At 34.8% G+C, this 17855-nt stretch overlaps 1 protein-coding gene across 1 annotated transcript; it reads left to right on the forward strand.

Annotated features, from left to right (window-relative positions):
* The first annotated feature begins 14414 nt into the window (after positions 1–14414).
* LOC137713864 (uncharacterized) lies at positions 14415–17161 on the forward strand. Its single transcript, XM_068453217.2, has 3 exons — positions 14415–15577; positions 15801–16274; positions 16508–17161. Exons 1-3 carry the CDS (start codon positions 15115–15117, stop codon positions 16789–16791), a joined length of 1221 nt encoding a protein of 406 aa, XP_068309318.1. The 5' UTR covers positions 14415–15114; the 3' UTR covers positions 16792–17161.
* Positions 17162–17855: the final 694 nt, after the last annotated feature.

Below are 17855 nucleotides of genomic sequence, written 5' to 3' on the forward strand. Positions count from 1 at the left end.
AGTTCATAGTGGTTTTGGGGGTTTGTCACATATTTTTTTAGTGTGTTAATTCCTTTGCAAAAGGGGAAGTAGTCAAAAAAGGGAGTTTAGTTGCAAATGTTGATGCCCCAAAGCCACTTTTTCTTTTGGTTCAACAAAGGCTGCGATTGGTGTCCTTTTTTGGCTACAAAAGAGGCAAACCCCCAACCAATCTCAAAAGGTGTCACTAACACACACAAGTACCACCGTCTTGTAAGTTGTGACTCTCCCTAGTCCCAAATGAGTGCATGGTGACTGCCCATGCCTTTAGGTCATCTGGTTTTCTGAGTTGGGTTGATTTGGAGTTTGTTTAGTATGCATCTGTGCGTTGTATAATCGAAATTCTTAACAACTAGATCTTTAGTTTTTGAATTTAAGGTCTTATATTCAGCTATCAGTTCTTCCAATAAATGTCATGCATCGGAGTAGAGTAGAAATTTCGTAATTTATTATCACGCTCTCGTCTATTAAGTTTTCATGCATAATCTCATTTGATGAAATGAAGACTGAATATCATTAACTAATGATTATTTGCCAACCTTTTTTGAGAAACCATGCAGATTAAACCTATGTGTATGCTCAACCAAATCAAGTATACCACTTTGTTACCCATAATTTATTTGGGATTATAAAAGCCTCCATTTTGTTGGAGAAAATCTCGAGTTTAAATTTCATAAACAACTGAGAAATGGAAATGTTTGTTGATTGGTTGGTGATACCACCTGGACATCTCAGGAGGTTGTTATCATTTTAGCTAGGGCAACTATCTATCAAGTAACAATCGTGAAAACGACTGCAGGTTTGGTATATAACATTCAATAAACACATATTATATTTAAAATGGAATATAATTATCCCACATTATTGAGATGATAGTGATTATAAAATTCGAGTTTTAAGTAAATGACAAAGATTGTAGTTTTGTAACTATAAGCTTTTGAATAATAATATAAAACCAAACGCTTAGTTTAGTTCTGCATAGGTATCTACGCAGAACTCGTGCTACTAAGAGTAGTGCCATGGCTTCTGGCAAGTGTACAAATATTTGAGCACATCCTTGTCAACGTCTTCCACCTAAATATTAATTATTGTGCATATAATGATTTTTTTATGAACATATTTTATATGTATCAATTCGATGGCTATATATTAATGCTACTAGATTCTTGCAAATACAATCAGGGATATGATGTGAAGAACAAGAGTCAAGAAGCTGACATCTTGGTCGTTAGCTTGGCCCACAGTTTACATTCATATATGATCTGTCATCTGAGATTGTATAACTCTAATTAAACTAAAAATGTTTATATAAAAAAGGGAGGTTTAACAAAACACTTTATGTACTGTTCACTTTTAACGAAAAATCACATGTATACCTTTTTTTTTATACTATTCACTATACCTTTAAAAATGATTTTTCATTAAAAAAGAATTTTTTTTTTAACTTTTCATTAATTTTCCTCATAAAATTTTGATGACGATTTAACTAACATGCATGGTTTTGCATGCAAAACAAAATGCTAACATGCTTGGTTTTGTTGACCTATATTGACTGATAGGAATGCTATGTCTTATTTGATAAAGTTTATTATTCAAGGATCAAACACCTTCATATAGATTTTCATTTTGTAGAGAGAGTTCATAAAAGGGATCTTTGTGGAGCCATAAATATTCCCAAAAATCTCAAAAATGACATATAGTCTTTTTCCTGAAGAAGACAAGATTTCCCTCATTGCATGGGTAGGGCACACAAATATTCCCACGCGTAGCTTAGCATCTCTAGATGTCCAAGCAGCGGACGACGACTGCTCAAATCTCCCATGCTCGTGGCGTGGAAAAGTGAAAGGCATTAAAGATAAGATTAATCACCAAATCCTATCTTTAATAACTCCACAATTGAAGATCAACTCAATCAAGTAAGGAATCCTATCACAGTCAAGGATGCTCCCATCATCATCCCAAGATATTATCTCCTAATCCAAAATATTAACCTCATCTATCCTACAGATGACACAATTAACCTTGGCCAATGGGAAGTCGCCAGGTGTAGGGCAAAAACCTACACCTAGGCAGGTCACCGCCCTATAAATACCTCATCTCCATCAAATCTTGGTAAGCTTTTTGCTACACATACAAGCCATAAACACTCACTCTTTTCAAAGATATTGACTTAGGCATTGAAGATCCACTATCCAACCCCACCCCCTCCCCCAAAACACCTCGTGGGTGAGTGTGGCTTTGGCTTTGATTGAAGGTATTAATTGTTTTGTAGGTATACATTCGTCAAGATTGAAGACAACGAATTTTTGCTACCACAATCTTCATATTAAATACTAGCCTACTGATGAACAGACTATTGATATGTTAACTAAAGGATTTCATAGTCTTACCTTTGTTTGAAATTGTTGCAATCCTAAACTTGGTTACCCTAATTGAGATTGATGGAAGATGTTGACCTATATTGACTTATAGGAATGCCATATCATATGCCATGGCATATTTGATAAGCTTCTCAAGTCGTAATAGGATTGGATTATGATAAGATTGCCATGTCATCATTAGTTTGGATAGGATTTGTTACATTGGCTTATAGTGTAAGAAAGGTAGTTATCCTTGTATTAGTAGTGAGGACAGAGATCATTTTGTACTACTGTTGTATTGAAGCTAATACACAGAGATTACTTTTGCTTCATCAAGCTTTCTCTTTGTTCTTCTTTCTTTCTTTTATGTCATACTATCAAGAGGTTTTATTTCTCACTTGGCACAACAATTTAATGATATTCTTTTTTATTGAAAATGAATATGTAATTTTAGATTTGATTTTTTGAACGACGAGTTAGTACCAAATCACTCTTGGTAATCTCTTATGTGACTTGCCCGAATTTCTTACCCTTTTATATAACTATATCGTTGTGAAGAACCATGCATAGTTTTATCGTTTATATATGCAGGCGACAAGTTCGTTAGAAATGGAATCGATTCAAGGACATCTGAAAGGTTGAGAATATCGAACATATGCATATTTTATTCGTAAAAACACTCGAACATATGTATATTTTATCAAGAAGATGTAGGCTCTTGTTAAGTAACCACCTAGATCTGTTAACCTGTAAACATCTTGGTGAGTATATTGAAGCCAAGTTTTTATCTTGTTTTATCAGCGAGTATCTAACACTAGTGACAATGTCAAGAAAAATGGCCTACATTTGGAATTAAAGTAAGTTTCTAAATATATGAAACAACATAAAATGATAATATTTAACAAAGCAAGGGGTACACATACAAGTCACAACATAAAATTTTATACCCGAGTTTTAAGTACGGAGTTGCCTTTTTTCTATGGTTATGGATGCTTCACTAAATTACCTTATTCTTTAATACATATAAATAGAAGATAGAGTAATGATAGGGAGATTACATGTACAACATGATGTGGCAAATGATACACAACCAACATTCAATGAGATAAACTCATTAATTGATATGATGTGTCATGTCACTTGCCGCATCATGTGGTATACAAATAAATATATAACACAAAAATGTAGTCTCACTAGCATTTTCCTAAAATGTACAGATGTACAGTATTTGGCTCCTCCTTTTCAACGTTCCTACCTAAATTTGAATTTCTTATGCACATATTTGGCTCTTTGAAATATTTTCTTATAAATTCAAAGTCTTTGTATAGTAAATTAATTCTGTTAGATTTCTTGGAAATACAATTAGTGATAGGGATGTGAATAGAACAATTAAGAGTCAAGAAATTAACCTTTTCATGGTGCTTGAATTCGCCCATATGTGTGTGTGTGTAGCTAAGATGGTATCAAATAATATTTGTTTTATACGTTGATGTTTTGACTGCATGATTTTGTTTTTTGGAATGGATCCAGTTGAGGACATATTTCATATGTGTCCCGTTATGAAGGCATGAGACCATCGATATTGGCTATGCATAATATTTGTTCGCATGGACACACTAATTGCTTAGTAACATGTTGGACGTCGTACATTCTTGTTAAGTAACCGCCTTGATCTGTTAACCTCTCTAGACATCTTAGTCTACTGAATCCAAGTTTTTATTTGGTTGTATCGGCAAGTATCACACTAGGTGATGATAAAATTCAAGAAACATGACCTACAATTGGAAGCCCATTCCTACATATATGAAACAATTATGAACGCTTCAGACAATCGATATTTGCTATGCAAAATATTTGGTCGCCTGGATACTCAAATTGCTTATTAGTTGCATGTTGGTGTCGTTCGTTCTTGCTAAGTAACCACCTTGGTCTGTTGACCTCTCTAGACATCTTAGTCTATTGAGTCCAAGTTTTTGTTTGGTTGTATCGGCAAGTATCACACTAGTGATGACAATTTCAAGAGACATTCCCTACAAAGGAAGCCCGTTCCTAAAATATGAAACAGCATTATTAAATAAGAATTTACAAAACAATCGGTACGCATAGATCATCACATATATGAAGTTTGATGCACCTTGTAAAATATTTAGAGCAAGAGGCCAAAGACAATATATACACTTATATGTTAGGCTTTGAATTATATATGACCTTCAGGAAATGTGGAATGACTTGAGCTAAATACATACTATATTGAGCAACGAAAAAATACATGTGGCTGTTAGATATACAATGGGATTGTTGATAATGAATTCCTCGTTGATGAGAGGAGGGACCTTATAAGAAGTTGGGCCACTCCCCATACTACTAATTAGTTTTATGGTGGAATCTCAACTTCTTCATGCTATCAGAGCAAGTTGTCCCACGTGTGAAGTCCAACAGTCACACATGCTCCACGTCATCCTGTTGTGTTGTCCACGTGCTTAACTTGCAAATTCATCACACGTGAGAGGGCGTGTTGAGAATGAATCCCACATTGATGAGAGGATGAACTTTGCATGTGCTTATAAAAAGTTGGATTACTCCCCATATGCCAATTCGTTTATGGAACCTCAACTTTTTTCAATGATAAATAGTATCATATATGTTTCTCAATATACATTCCTTTCCAAGTTCAAACCTCATTCTATTAGTGTAGATTAGTACAAAGTATCACTTGTAATAATAATAATAAAATAAATAAATAAGGGTAAATTACATTATCATACCTCAGGTTTGGGGTCTATTTCAATTCCTTACAACATCTTCAAAACATTTCACTTTCATACCTTAAGAACTATTTTATTTCAAAATAATACCTCTGTTACATTTTTCATCCATTGATCCGTTAAATGCTGACGTGATTGCCACATATATGCCACGTGACTGCCAAATGTCTGCCACGTGGCAAAAAAAAATTGAAAAAGAAAAAAACTTCAAAAAGAGGAAACCCACCTCTTCTCCCTCCCAAGCATCCCAACATCCCTAAAAGGAGAAGGAGGAAAAAAAATCCCAGAAATCATCTTCGCGGCGGGGGCGGGGGGAAGGGGTCCAGGAAGGAGGAGAAGGTGGGAAAAAAAAATCCCATAAATCATCTTCGCGCGGGGAGGGGAAGGGGTCTAGGCATGGAGGGTCGCTGGGCGGGAGGGGGGGATATGGGATCTGGGTTTCGCGGGAGGGTCGCTGGGTGGGGGGGATGGAAGGGAGCTGGGTCGGGGGGGGGGGGGGGGAACGGGAGGGATAGTTTCAATTTTTTTTTCCCCTCCCTCCCTCCCTCCCTCTTCCTCTTCTTCTTCTTCTTCTTCTTGCAGATGTGGGTCTCTTCTTCTTCTTATTCATCTTGTTGTTACAGATATGGGTCAGTTGGGAGGGGGGAGGGATAGTTTCAATTTTTTTTCTTTCTTTCTTCCTCCCTCTTCTTCTTCTTCTTCTTCTTCTTGCAGACTGTGGGTTGCTGTGTGTTTCAATTTTATTTTATTTTATTTTATTTTTTTAGGTGAGAAAATTCAGGTTTTGGGTGGGATGGGATGGGGTTTTGGATGGGAGGGGAGGTGAAGAGAGTGGAGGAGAGGGAGGTGGTTGGGATGCTTGGGAGGGAAAATAGGGGTTGCAGGGATAGGATGGGTTTTTGCTTTTTCAAGTTTTTTTTTTTTTTTTTTTTTCATGTTTTAAAAAAAAAATTAAAATTTTTTTTTTTTGTCACATGGCAGACATTTGGCAACCACGTGGCATATATGTGGCAGCCACGTCAGCATTTAATGGATCAATAGATGGAAAATATAACGGAGATATTATTTTGAAATAAAATAGTACTTAAGGTATGAAAGTGAAATGTTTTGAAGATATTGTAAGGAATTGAAATAGACTTCAAACCTGAGGTATGAAAATGTGATTTACCCAATAAATAACTTCCACTTAGTGCAAACTTTTGGTAAAAAAATGTTCTATAAATCAAAAGAAAAACAAAATTGAACCTAGGGTTCCAATTGTGTTGCAATGCCCATCTCATCATTAGTTTAAACGGCTTCGAAATTTATACGTTAAAGTGACGGCATGATAATTTTTTCTGTATAGTGAAGCCACTACGAAGAAGTTCCGGGAGTCACAAAGGAAACTTCAAGCTCATATTAGTTATCTAATTTGTTGAAATTAATCTACATTTGGCTTCAAATTTTGAGACCTGTAACCTCCATATCTTCGTAAAGGGTATCTCATCTCGAATTATGGATTTATTTTTCCTTGTAAGTTTCCCTAAATTTCTATTTGTATTATTAATTAGACTGCTCGTATTGTAAGCTTAATGACGGCATATAAAATTAGAAACATGAAACTAGCCTTCTTGAGAAAAATTTCCACTCAAGAAAAACTAGCTCCGACATGAATCGCAGTAGTACGTAGTGGATGTGTACTGGTCGCTTGGTAATTGGGTAGGGTTTCCATTCATTTCGTCGGCAGGAGGTGACACCCTAAACCTAATACTATAAAACCTATGCATGACGACTGAGAGATTGAGAATAACAACCTATCTTTCTGATGGAGACCCAAGACATCGATATATTGTACACATATGTGTAATCATAGAGTGACATGCACCACAACTACATCTAGAATTTTTTTAATCCAGTGATTTTTATTTTAATAGTACTAACTTTGAGTGTTACATAAAATAAATGATTATAATTGAAAATATACGATTTAACAATTATGTAAATAAAATTTAACGATTAAAATATTCATACATTGAATACTGAGTAGCATTAAAATCACATCTTAATTAGTCGCTTTCTCAAAATCTTTTCCATAACCATATAAAAAACAAAGAGAATTCCTTGAAATTGTTTTGGGGGGGGTGGGGGTGGATTGGTCACTTGGTTAATTGTACCGATTCCACCAAGTATTATTCCAAGTAAAACAAAAAGGCTTTTGTAGCTCGTGGTCTCTGTGGGGGTCAAAAGTTATAGTAGGCCCTTTGGTTCATGCATGCAACAAATTAAGGGTCATCGACTCATCATTCAGCAAGAAAAAGGGAATAGAAAACAAACAAAAGAACATTGGGTGGGACATCTATATATGAACTATGATTGTGACTAAAGATAATCTCGGCTAACGGCATGATATGTGTACAAGGAACAAATTAACAAGAACTGAATTGTATAGATAACTAATCATTTCTTTAATCTAATTAGTTTCTCGTAATTATTCCCTCTTGTTTTCGTCGACAGATAGGCAATTAGGCATTATTATCTATTCTATTCTTATATTCGAGAAAAGGCCTTGTCAACTTTTTACCCCTTTTTTTCAATTTTGTCCTCATTTTTGATACACAATGTTGACATGAGGAGGGTAAAATAGTATTTTTGTATTTTTTGAACTTTTCCTTTTTTTTTTTCTATTTTACCCTCACTTTTGATGCACAATAATTACATAAGGAGGGTAAAATAGTAATTTTTTATCAAAATATTTACATATGATAAAAAAATATGCACTTATTAAGAGAAATTATCCCACCATCATTTTTTCATACACGTAAGTGAAATCATGATGTTTTTTGGATAGTTTGAATGAACTGAAACGGTTGCCTTTGAAGAGAACGTGGGAGAATGTGGGTAGTTGAAGAGGTTTTAATTTTGTACCTTTTGACAAAATGACAATCATATCCTTATTTTTCCTATTTTACCCTCATTTTTTGAGAAAATAACAATCATATACCTATTTTTCCTATGACAAAACAGTAATTATGTAATATTAAGAAAAATATGCACTTATCAAGAGAAATTGTTCAAACACACAAAGTGTGTGCTCTCTGCTAGTTAAGAAAATGATAACTCATCACACGTTACATTTTAATATTCATACATCTATTTCATTATTTCTGATCATCAACCTGAATAAATCTAATAAAAACACGAATAAAATTAAGCAGGTGTCGTGTCGGGAGAGAAGAAGAGTGTGTAATTATTATTTTTTACTGTTATACAAGATTTAATTAACTAATTCGTACTTTTCATGTTGAAGCATCCAAATTAATCTTTACCAAGAACTAACCAACATGATCTGCACCACAGATTTGTTAACGAGATGTCGTTATCTTATATTAAGACGGAAATATTGAAAATGTTGATGAAGCAGCCAAATTAATCTTTACCAAGAACTAACCAACATGGTGCATCACGAAGTTGTTAACGAGATGTCTTTATCTTATATTAAGACGGAAATTAGTTGAAAATGTTGATGTGATCCTCCTATTTGGATTCCTTGATTACTGATTATAGTTAATCACGTGCACGGTAATTAGTAATTACCACCATATTGGCACAAACGTATGTATTTGAAAACAGTACTATAAAGTATAGTTCTATGATTCTCTCTATGGTACGTAATTTTAACTTTTGCACTCCATTAACGTGAAAACCCTCCTTGTACATGATGTTTCTAATTATCTTTCTTAATTAATCTTCTATTTGTTTGATGTTTGATTAATATATATTGAGAATGAATTCCACATCGATGGGAGAAGTAACTTTATATAGCCTTTATAAGTAAGTTGGATTATTCTTCATATTGTCAATTGGTTATATGGTGGAACCTCAACTTTATTTGTGGTATAAGAGTAAGTTGTCCCACATGTAAAGCCAAACGGGTACAAGCGCTTCACGTCATCCCGCTACATTATCCACGTGTTAGGTTTGAAAATTCACCACACGTGAGGAAGCATATTGAGAATGAATCTCATATTAATAGAAGGAGGAATCTTGCATGATCTTATAAGTAAGTTAACTTTCTATATTACCAATTAATTTTACAATGAAACCTCAACTTTTTCTAACTTTCTTCAATATATAACAAAGTTTATTTGTTATATGTAACTACAAAGAAAAGTTTTTGTGATTATTAGGGAAAGTGTTTCTGCCAACATTATTCACTTTATTAAAAAGGGCCATACAAATGAAGTAGTAATTGCTGCCATTAGCTAATTTTGTTATTCTTTTTCAAAAGGGTCAGTCAAATGAAGTTGTAATTGCTGCCATTAGCTAATTTTGTTGTTCTTTTTCAACAAAGGCTGCTCTTTGTGTTCTTTTTGTTTATAAAGGAAACAGACCTAATTCATAATTCCACATATTTTATATCTTTTTTTTTTTGTGTGAAGACATATTTTATATCATTGCCATGTATACTTAAACGACTTTTTGAACACTACATGATAACAAACTGAACGCACTATTATTAACATTAAAATTAAAGTCACATTTCCTAAGTTATTGCTTGAAGAAATGACTTTAATTCCGTGAACTATATAGGCTTTGTTGCAATGCACTTGGAAATTAATGGATCAAGTTACCTAGTTTGCCACAAGTAACACATTGTGCCAATTGCAATGTGCATATTTGTGATCATTACAGTTTTGTAACGGGGACACTGAAAATGCTGATCTCACACCAATTATGCCAATACGTGTAAGTATGTCACATTTAGTGTCTAAGATTAAATTTTATGTATTAAGTTACTAGTTCAAGTTATACCAAAGAAAGTGAAACGAATATCAACTTCTAAATCTTGTCTATGCTAGTGGAACTAGATGAACTAGCTGTATGGTGTTTTATTCAATTTGAGGTCATTTCATGACTAATTCATTACTTTTACTTTTAATTTCGACAAATTTAGAAGCTGATTTCCATTTCTTCTTTAAAAATACCTTAGCCCTAATGGATTATCAAATTCAATATTAAACAAACACGTAACGTGAAAGAAAATATCCTCCAAAAAGTTCAAAAACAAAAAGCGACACGAATTTGAAGTATAAATAAGATGTAATTTTATTTTTATGAATTATTAAGACGACATTATCCTGAAAAAAAATTTGGATTCCTACTACAAGAGGCAAAGCGTTCATGATATTTACCATCTGAGAAAACTTGTGCATGATATTATCATGTCATGATGAACTCAACCGCTAATGATATTAGATTTTGAACATCCTGTGGACGAGGGCATGTGGGTACTTTCGTCCATCTAACACCTCCACGCAACACCACGGGGGTACTTTCGTCCATCCACTTTCCCCAAACACTTTCTTAACATATTCTCCAAGTGCGGAAGAATTTTTTTATTGTGATAGAAATTCAAGTGAGAAATTTTATGTTTTAAGTTATTAATTTTTTAACCCACAAATCTTACCATTTGTATAATAAAACGATATGTATAATCTTGTATGCCGATCAAAAATCTTTTTGAATACGGGACCCACGTCCAATATCCTCATAGATTTCGTTACCCCAGATTGTCATGCCCCAGTAACACCGTTCGCGTGTACGACAACGATTCAACCGCACGTGTAACCGGAAGCCCCAAACGCAAAAGCCAAACGGTTTCGGGAAACAGACAAAACGGCAGCGCATGGGAGATGCGGTGGAGAAAGCATGGACCAAAAAATTAAAAATAACAATAATGCTGATGCCAAAAATGTAAATAAAAATTAATTAATCAAAAGCCCACTAATCTAATTTTTAAGATTATTAAAATATTGTGTTTACGTTAGCAGGAAACCGATGAACCGTTGTCGGTCGCTGCGTCTCGATGCTCTTCCTCCCTCATCGTTCGCACGTGTGCGTATCAGAAAACTCAGACGTTTGCAAGGTGCGTTGTTTTCTGGAAAATATTTTAACTCACCATTTGACCACTTTATTAATCGTTGCTAAGTAAATTTTGAATTTCGAAATTTATGTAAAAATTGTATTACATTGAACTTATATAATAATAATTACTAAATGATTAGCATCGTTGCCACTTAATAATAGTGAGAAAAAATGTATTCCTATTAGTGCTTTTTTTATAATTGAGATTTATTCTAAATCTTTGTATCTGATGGCCGATATTAAGAGATTCGCACTACTCAAATTCTAATTTTACAACTCTTATTAATCCATCCAACTGATCAACTTAAACACATAAAAAAACTTAAATGATATAATTTTTTTTCTCTTAAACAATCTAAATCTTTCGACCTACGATTCTAAAGTCTTACATAAAGATCTGGAGTAAATCTCAATTCTTTCCTTACTACTCTCTTTGCCCTCTCTCTCTGTTACGCAGATTCGGGGCAATGACAACGAGATCTTTCACTCACTCTCTTTCTTGATGTGATTTTTTCTTTTGTGTGATGGGATTTACTTTTATCTTTCTTTTATTTTTGTTACCATTTTTTTTGGTTTTTTAATGTGAAACGCAATGATGAGTGTTCTTGGGGTAAATAAAATGTAATGATGGGTATGGCGACGTTGGTTGTGCAAAGTTAAAGCCGATCACTTGCATTGCATTGTCAATCAAGTTTCTTTGGTTTTACTTATACTCCGGTTTCCTTCGTTTGTTGTTTTAGAAGAACAGAACATGTCATTTCATGTCTTCGGAAAAAGATTTTTCAATGTATTCAAAATATGGGGATATGTCAATTATCATACGAGTAGAAAGATTTTTTTTTTTTTTTTTTTTTCAAATATCACTCTACTTGTATAATAATACTTAAAACATACTTATATTCCGAGCACACTAAACAATCTCTCATAGAGTTAAGTAACTTACAGGCTTAAGTCTCACTTAAGCTCTAGATCAACACAACTCTTGCTTTAATGGATAGGGATTGTGGGTTAGTTTTCATATTGCCAATTAGTTCTATAATCATTTCGACAAAAAAAAATTCTATGATGGAAACCCATATTTCTTCATAGTAACAGAGCAGATTATCCCACATGTGTAGTCAAGCGGCCACACGTGCTTAACGTTACCTGGTTGTGTTGCTCATGTGTTAAACTTGAAAATTTGCAATATATGAGGAGGTGTGTTAAGAACGAATCTCACATTGATGGGAGAAGGGACCTTGAATGAGCTTGTAAGTAAGTTGAACTACTTCCCATTCTTCCAATTAATTTTGTTGTAGAACCTAAGTTAATTACGATGGTTAACATCCCCTAAGCGTAATTCCACTTAAAGTTTAGTTTTGGTTTCATTTCGTTGCGAGGACAAAATTGTTGCAAGTTATCTTTCGAAAACTTTGTCGACTAGCCAGTTCTAGTTGGTCCTCGATACTTAAAAGAGCAAAAAAAAAAACAGTTCATATATTGGCCGTCAATTATACTTTGGATGGCTGAATAGTGAAAATATGTTTATGTGAGGCAAATTCTTCTAGTGATTTTACATAGCGATTGTTATAAGATATTAGGAATGATATGTCCGAAGGCATTTAGGAATCGTTGAATAAGTGCAATTGTCCCAGATCGAAGAAGTGGTTGTTTGTAAAAATGTATATTAAAGTGAGAGTTGTTGTCAAATTGCACTGAGGTTATTTTGAGATAAAATTCTACGTCTAGCGGCCTAAAGGCCCCAGACATGAGATTCGACAAAATTGTGATTTTTCTCTTTTTTACTTCATCTCATTATTAAGAAAAATATCGTTTTATGTTCACAATCAGATGTAAATGATTGAATAATTATTTTTTATGATAAAAAGAAAATTCCATAATTCTTTTAATTGCATTTGCATCTAAACTGTCATTTTTTTTCTAGGTCATATACATTTAAGCTGCCATTGTTGCCAGAAAAACTCGTTTTTTGTCACGATCATATGAGAATGATGAATAATTCTTTTTCGATGAGAAAAAGAAAATTCAAGAATTCTTTTAATTGCATTTAACCTGTCATTTTTTTTCTAGGTCATATACATTTAATTTGCCATTGTTGCAAAAAAAAAATCTCGCTTTATGTTCATGATCAGATGAGAAGAATGAATAATTCTTCACAATGAGACAAAGAAAATTCCATAATTCTTTTATTTGCATCTAACCTGTCATTTTTTTCTAGGTCATATACATTTAATCTGCCATTATTGCCAAAAAATATTTTGACGCAACACCGTTGAAAATTTTGAATTTAGAAATTTCGAATCTTCAAATTTTTGGAATGGAAATTGATAAATTTGTTTCCAATCCGGTTATTTCCGAAATCACCTTTAATTCCAACGTCGAGATTCGTAAAACACATGCCACAATTAGTCTAAAAATATATTCGAACTACATTATTGCTTTACCATTACGAGACTTAACCAACTTTCTCACAACTTAGCATAGATAATATCGTTTATTAAAAAAAAAAATTAAAAAACTGCCACAGCTATTCAACTCTTAATTAGTCGGTCGAATGAAAAACGTTTGCTTGCAGAAGAACATGAAAAAAGCACTTTGCTTATGCTGGTACAATTTGCCAAGTTGGATCCTGCAACAAGGACATGCACGCACTATTTACAAATATGGAATAATACAAAGGAAAAGGGGGGAAAAAGAAGAAAAATAATAAAAGGAAATCAAATTTAAACAAATAGAAAGTAGTTGAATATGATTGGATAGGTAGTTCTAGAACAGTTGAGTTTTGGTGTTAGTTCAAAAATCAAACATGAATTTTTTATTATTTCACATTGCACTCTGATGTTTTAAAATTCGTCCAATTCACACATTTTGTTTAATTGTAATCATAGTGCCAAAAGAGTCTAAAAAAAAAGTGTAAATATGAGAAGCATCCTATTGAATTTCGTTACCGAAATTTCATTGGCCTCGGACTCTCAATAACATGATAAAGATTACAATTTGACGGAAAATGTACATTGAACAAATTTCAAAATATCGGGAGTACAAAGTGGAAAAATAAAAACTTGGTGCCCCCCGTTTTGAAATTGACATCAAACTTCGTTGGCGTGAAATGTACTTATAGTCCGAGTATCATATATGGAAAAAATAATAATAATGACAATAGTATTTTCAGTTATGGTGGTACGAGAGCACAGAAGGGCAATGACAGGTGGTGGGGATGAAGATTAAGACTTCGGTCGCTGAAAATTTCCGTTCTTTGAAAACCAAGGCAAAAGAAACGTTTCGCAAACAGACAAACAGATTCTGGTTTTCCAACGCACAAGAAAAATAAATAAATAAACGAAGATGGGACAAGCAATGCAGCACTACGAGTACAACTAGTAGTACTTCTACGACTACATTAATCCCCTACCCAACACTCACGAAAATCTCAAAACTCAAAAGCATCGGTTTTTAGTGAGAGAGAGAGAGAGAGTTGAGAGAGTGAGAGAGAGAGAGAGAGGCTGGATCCCCACCACCACCACCCACACGAGCGGTTCTCGAAGTGCATGCACAACAGCACAGACTTTCCTGCTTTCCAAACAATCCCACCACCCCATTTTTTCTATATTAGAGAGAGAGAGAGAGAGAGAGTGTGTGATGATGATATCAGTTTAAAAATAAGCACCCTGGCTCTTTGAGAGGAGGAGAGAATCAAATTTCAACCGTGCGGTTTTTTTGTTTATTTCTTTCTCCCAAACCAAACCCATTTCTCTGTTTCCTGTTCCCTTTCTTGTTTAATAGATTTTCTCTGGTTTCTGCTTTTTCTCTTGCATTTTCTCTCACTTTCTTCCCTGCCAAACAGACCTTTGTTTGAGTGATCTAACAGATAGAGTGGTCTAACAGAAAAAACCCAAGTCTTGGTTTCTGTTGTTCTACCCTGTGGCATTGCACTTTTTCTGTTTGATAAAGAAACCACCCCAAGTTTTCTGCTTTTTTTCTTCCATTTTCTTCCAAAATTCTGCATCTTGGGTTTTTACCCTTCTGATTTCTGTTTAGTGTGTTAATTTTCCAAGTGAGAGTTACTTATGGGTTTTCAACATCTGAGGAGTGATTGTGATGGTTTTACCAGATACAAAGATTTGAACTTTTTGCCACCACCTCCGGTTTCTAATCAACTTTCTCTCTCAAACACCTTTGGTGGTTCTTCTACTTCTGCAATGGGGCTTGGGCCTTTCAGTCCCTCATCCTCCCAGCAAACCAACAAACCATGGAGTTTTCAAGCTTTGGAAAATGGGGGACCGAAAAATATAAGCGATCATGGTGTGCTTTTTGGGGTTGATCTGAAACGGCCCGTGCCTTTGAATTTGAATCTTGTTGGAGAGGAAGATGATGATGAAGATAGGAGCCCTGCTGGTGGGAGAACTAGTGCTAAGAGTTGTGCCAGAGGCCATTGGAGACCAGCTGAAGACTCAAAGCTCAAAGAACTTGTGGGACAATATGGTCCTCAAAACTGGAACATAATAGCTGAGAAACTTGATGGTAGATCAGGTAAACCATTTTATCCCCCTTTGAATTTGTTACTTTCAAAGTTCAATGATTTTCGCACACTCATTTTCTCCTTTTTCGCACCCACGTTTATTTCTATCCGTCGGATGTAAAAAAAGGATGTTAAAAAAATGTGCGGAAAATCACTTCTCTTTACATGTTTTTTATTATGAAAATGTAAACTAATTAATTTGACATTGTTCATCATCTGATTTTTGATCTGTAGGGAAGAGTTGCAGATTGAGGTGGTTCAACCAGCTAGATCCAAGGATCAACAAAAGGGCATTCAGTGAGGATGAAGAAGAGAGGCTGTTGGTTGCCCACAGACTCTATGGCAACAAATGGGCAATGATTGCAAGGCTCTTCCCTGGAAGGACTGACAATGCTGTGAAGAACCATTGGCATGTGATCATGGCCAGAAGACACCGAGAGCAATCCAATGTTTTCAAGAGGAGAAAGCCCTCTTCTCCTCCACCTCCATCTCCTCCTGCACCTCCTCCTCATGTGGTTGCTAATTTCCCAAAAAATCCTTCCACCAGTACTGAATCAACCATCTCAATAAGCACCATCAATGATGACAGCACTCAGTCTGCCTCAACATGCACTGATCTCTCCCTCACTCCCTCAAACAAACCTCCTCCCACCTTTTTCACCAAGTTCCATCATTTTCATCACCACCAAAACTTTGGATCACATATAGGTATGTGACTGTTCCTTATGTTACCTCTTTTTTCACTTTATAAATGAATCATAACAAATGCATGACCAAATTGTTCATTGGTCGGTGCGGATTATGCCAAACTCATATGCACCGGATCTCATCAGAAAGTTAAACGAGTTTGGGCCGAGTTTGGGCGAGAACAATAAGTTAATTAGTTTATTTAAAATTATAATATATATTTGTTACTTATTATTACTTTTTTGTTGTTGCAGGCTCATCATCAAGTGATGGGGGATTTAAAAAGATGATTGGTAGCAATGGGAATGGTTTCTGCAGGAGCACTGGGCCAGCGAGAGGAGTGGGAGCGGCAGCTGCAGCTATGAAGGGTGTGGATACTTCTGGCCATCAATCAGATTCAAATTCAGATATTTCTGGGGATGACTCAGTCACCACCACCAGGACCAATCTGTCCTTATCTGGGGAAAATCAAAATCTGCATCATGAGAAGATCACCACCATCCATTTCATTGATTTCCTTGGAGTAGGCACTCCTTAAAAAAAGATGTGGGTTTTTAGCCAGCGGAAGTGGATTTTCCAGTATGTTTCGGGATATCCAGAAAAGCCTAAAACTTTAGCAAAAGTGCAAGAGCTTAATATCTGTTATGTGGTTAAAAGTAGGTCTGCAAATTGAGAGGGGGGCATAATCTCTACAGTCTTTGTGTACAGTTAGTTCTATAAAAGGCAAAAGAGAAACTACAGTGAAACTAGGTAAAAGAAAACAGGGGAGAGGGTTAAAAATATTTGAGAGTGGGTTAAAAGTAAGAGTCTTTGGATGTTGTTTTTGTTGTGTGGCATTTTGTACACAGTTGCTTCCTGCAGACTACTTACTGACTCAAATCAATGAATGAAAGTGCCCATGTTTTTTAGCGACTAGTGTTTTAAATGTCAATTCTGTCAATGTCATTTGTGAGTTTTGGTATTACTTGTTTGACCATGTTTTCCTCGCCCTTGCATTTACTAACCTCCTCCTTTTGTGCTTATGGTTTCTGCATTTGTGAGGTATGTGCTTTTATCGGCAGTAATGCAGTTCATACATGAATGATGTATAAAAATTGAGGTATGCAGATGTGGTAATTGGAAATTTCACAGGAAACTGCACCTATTAGTACTCCTATGAGACTTCTCTTACGATAGTAAAATACTAGGATTGGGTGGAACGAGTTCACCGGCATCATAGCATTGTAGGGTAGAAGGCCATGGAGATAGTCTTTGACACAAGGTCATTGAAGTCTCTTTCCTACGATACATGTTTGAGGAAATAGTACTAACCATCTCTAATAGAAAGGGCTAAGCATAGTCCTGTTTAGAATTATATGTTTAGCCCACGTGCATAATTATCGCCTTGGAAACAATTATTTTTAAATGAACAGTATTAGGTCATACTCATATATATCATATTTAACCGAATGAACTAAACGTAGTCCCCTCAATAATTTATTAATTTTAAGTTTATATTTTAAATTTATTGATTAATTTAATTAAACTATTGTTAGATGTTTTTAAATGTACCCATTTAATTTGAATCAATTATTGCAATTGAAGAGTTGAGTCTAAACAAAG

Source organism: Pyrus communis, chromosome 14 (genome assembly GCF_041283825.1).
Source record: "Pyrus communis isolate YQ-2024b chromosome 14, ASM4128382v1, whole genome shotgun sequence".
Lineage (NCBI taxonomy): Eukaryota > Viridiplantae > Streptophyta > Magnoliopsida > Rosales > Rosaceae > Pyrus > Pyrus communis.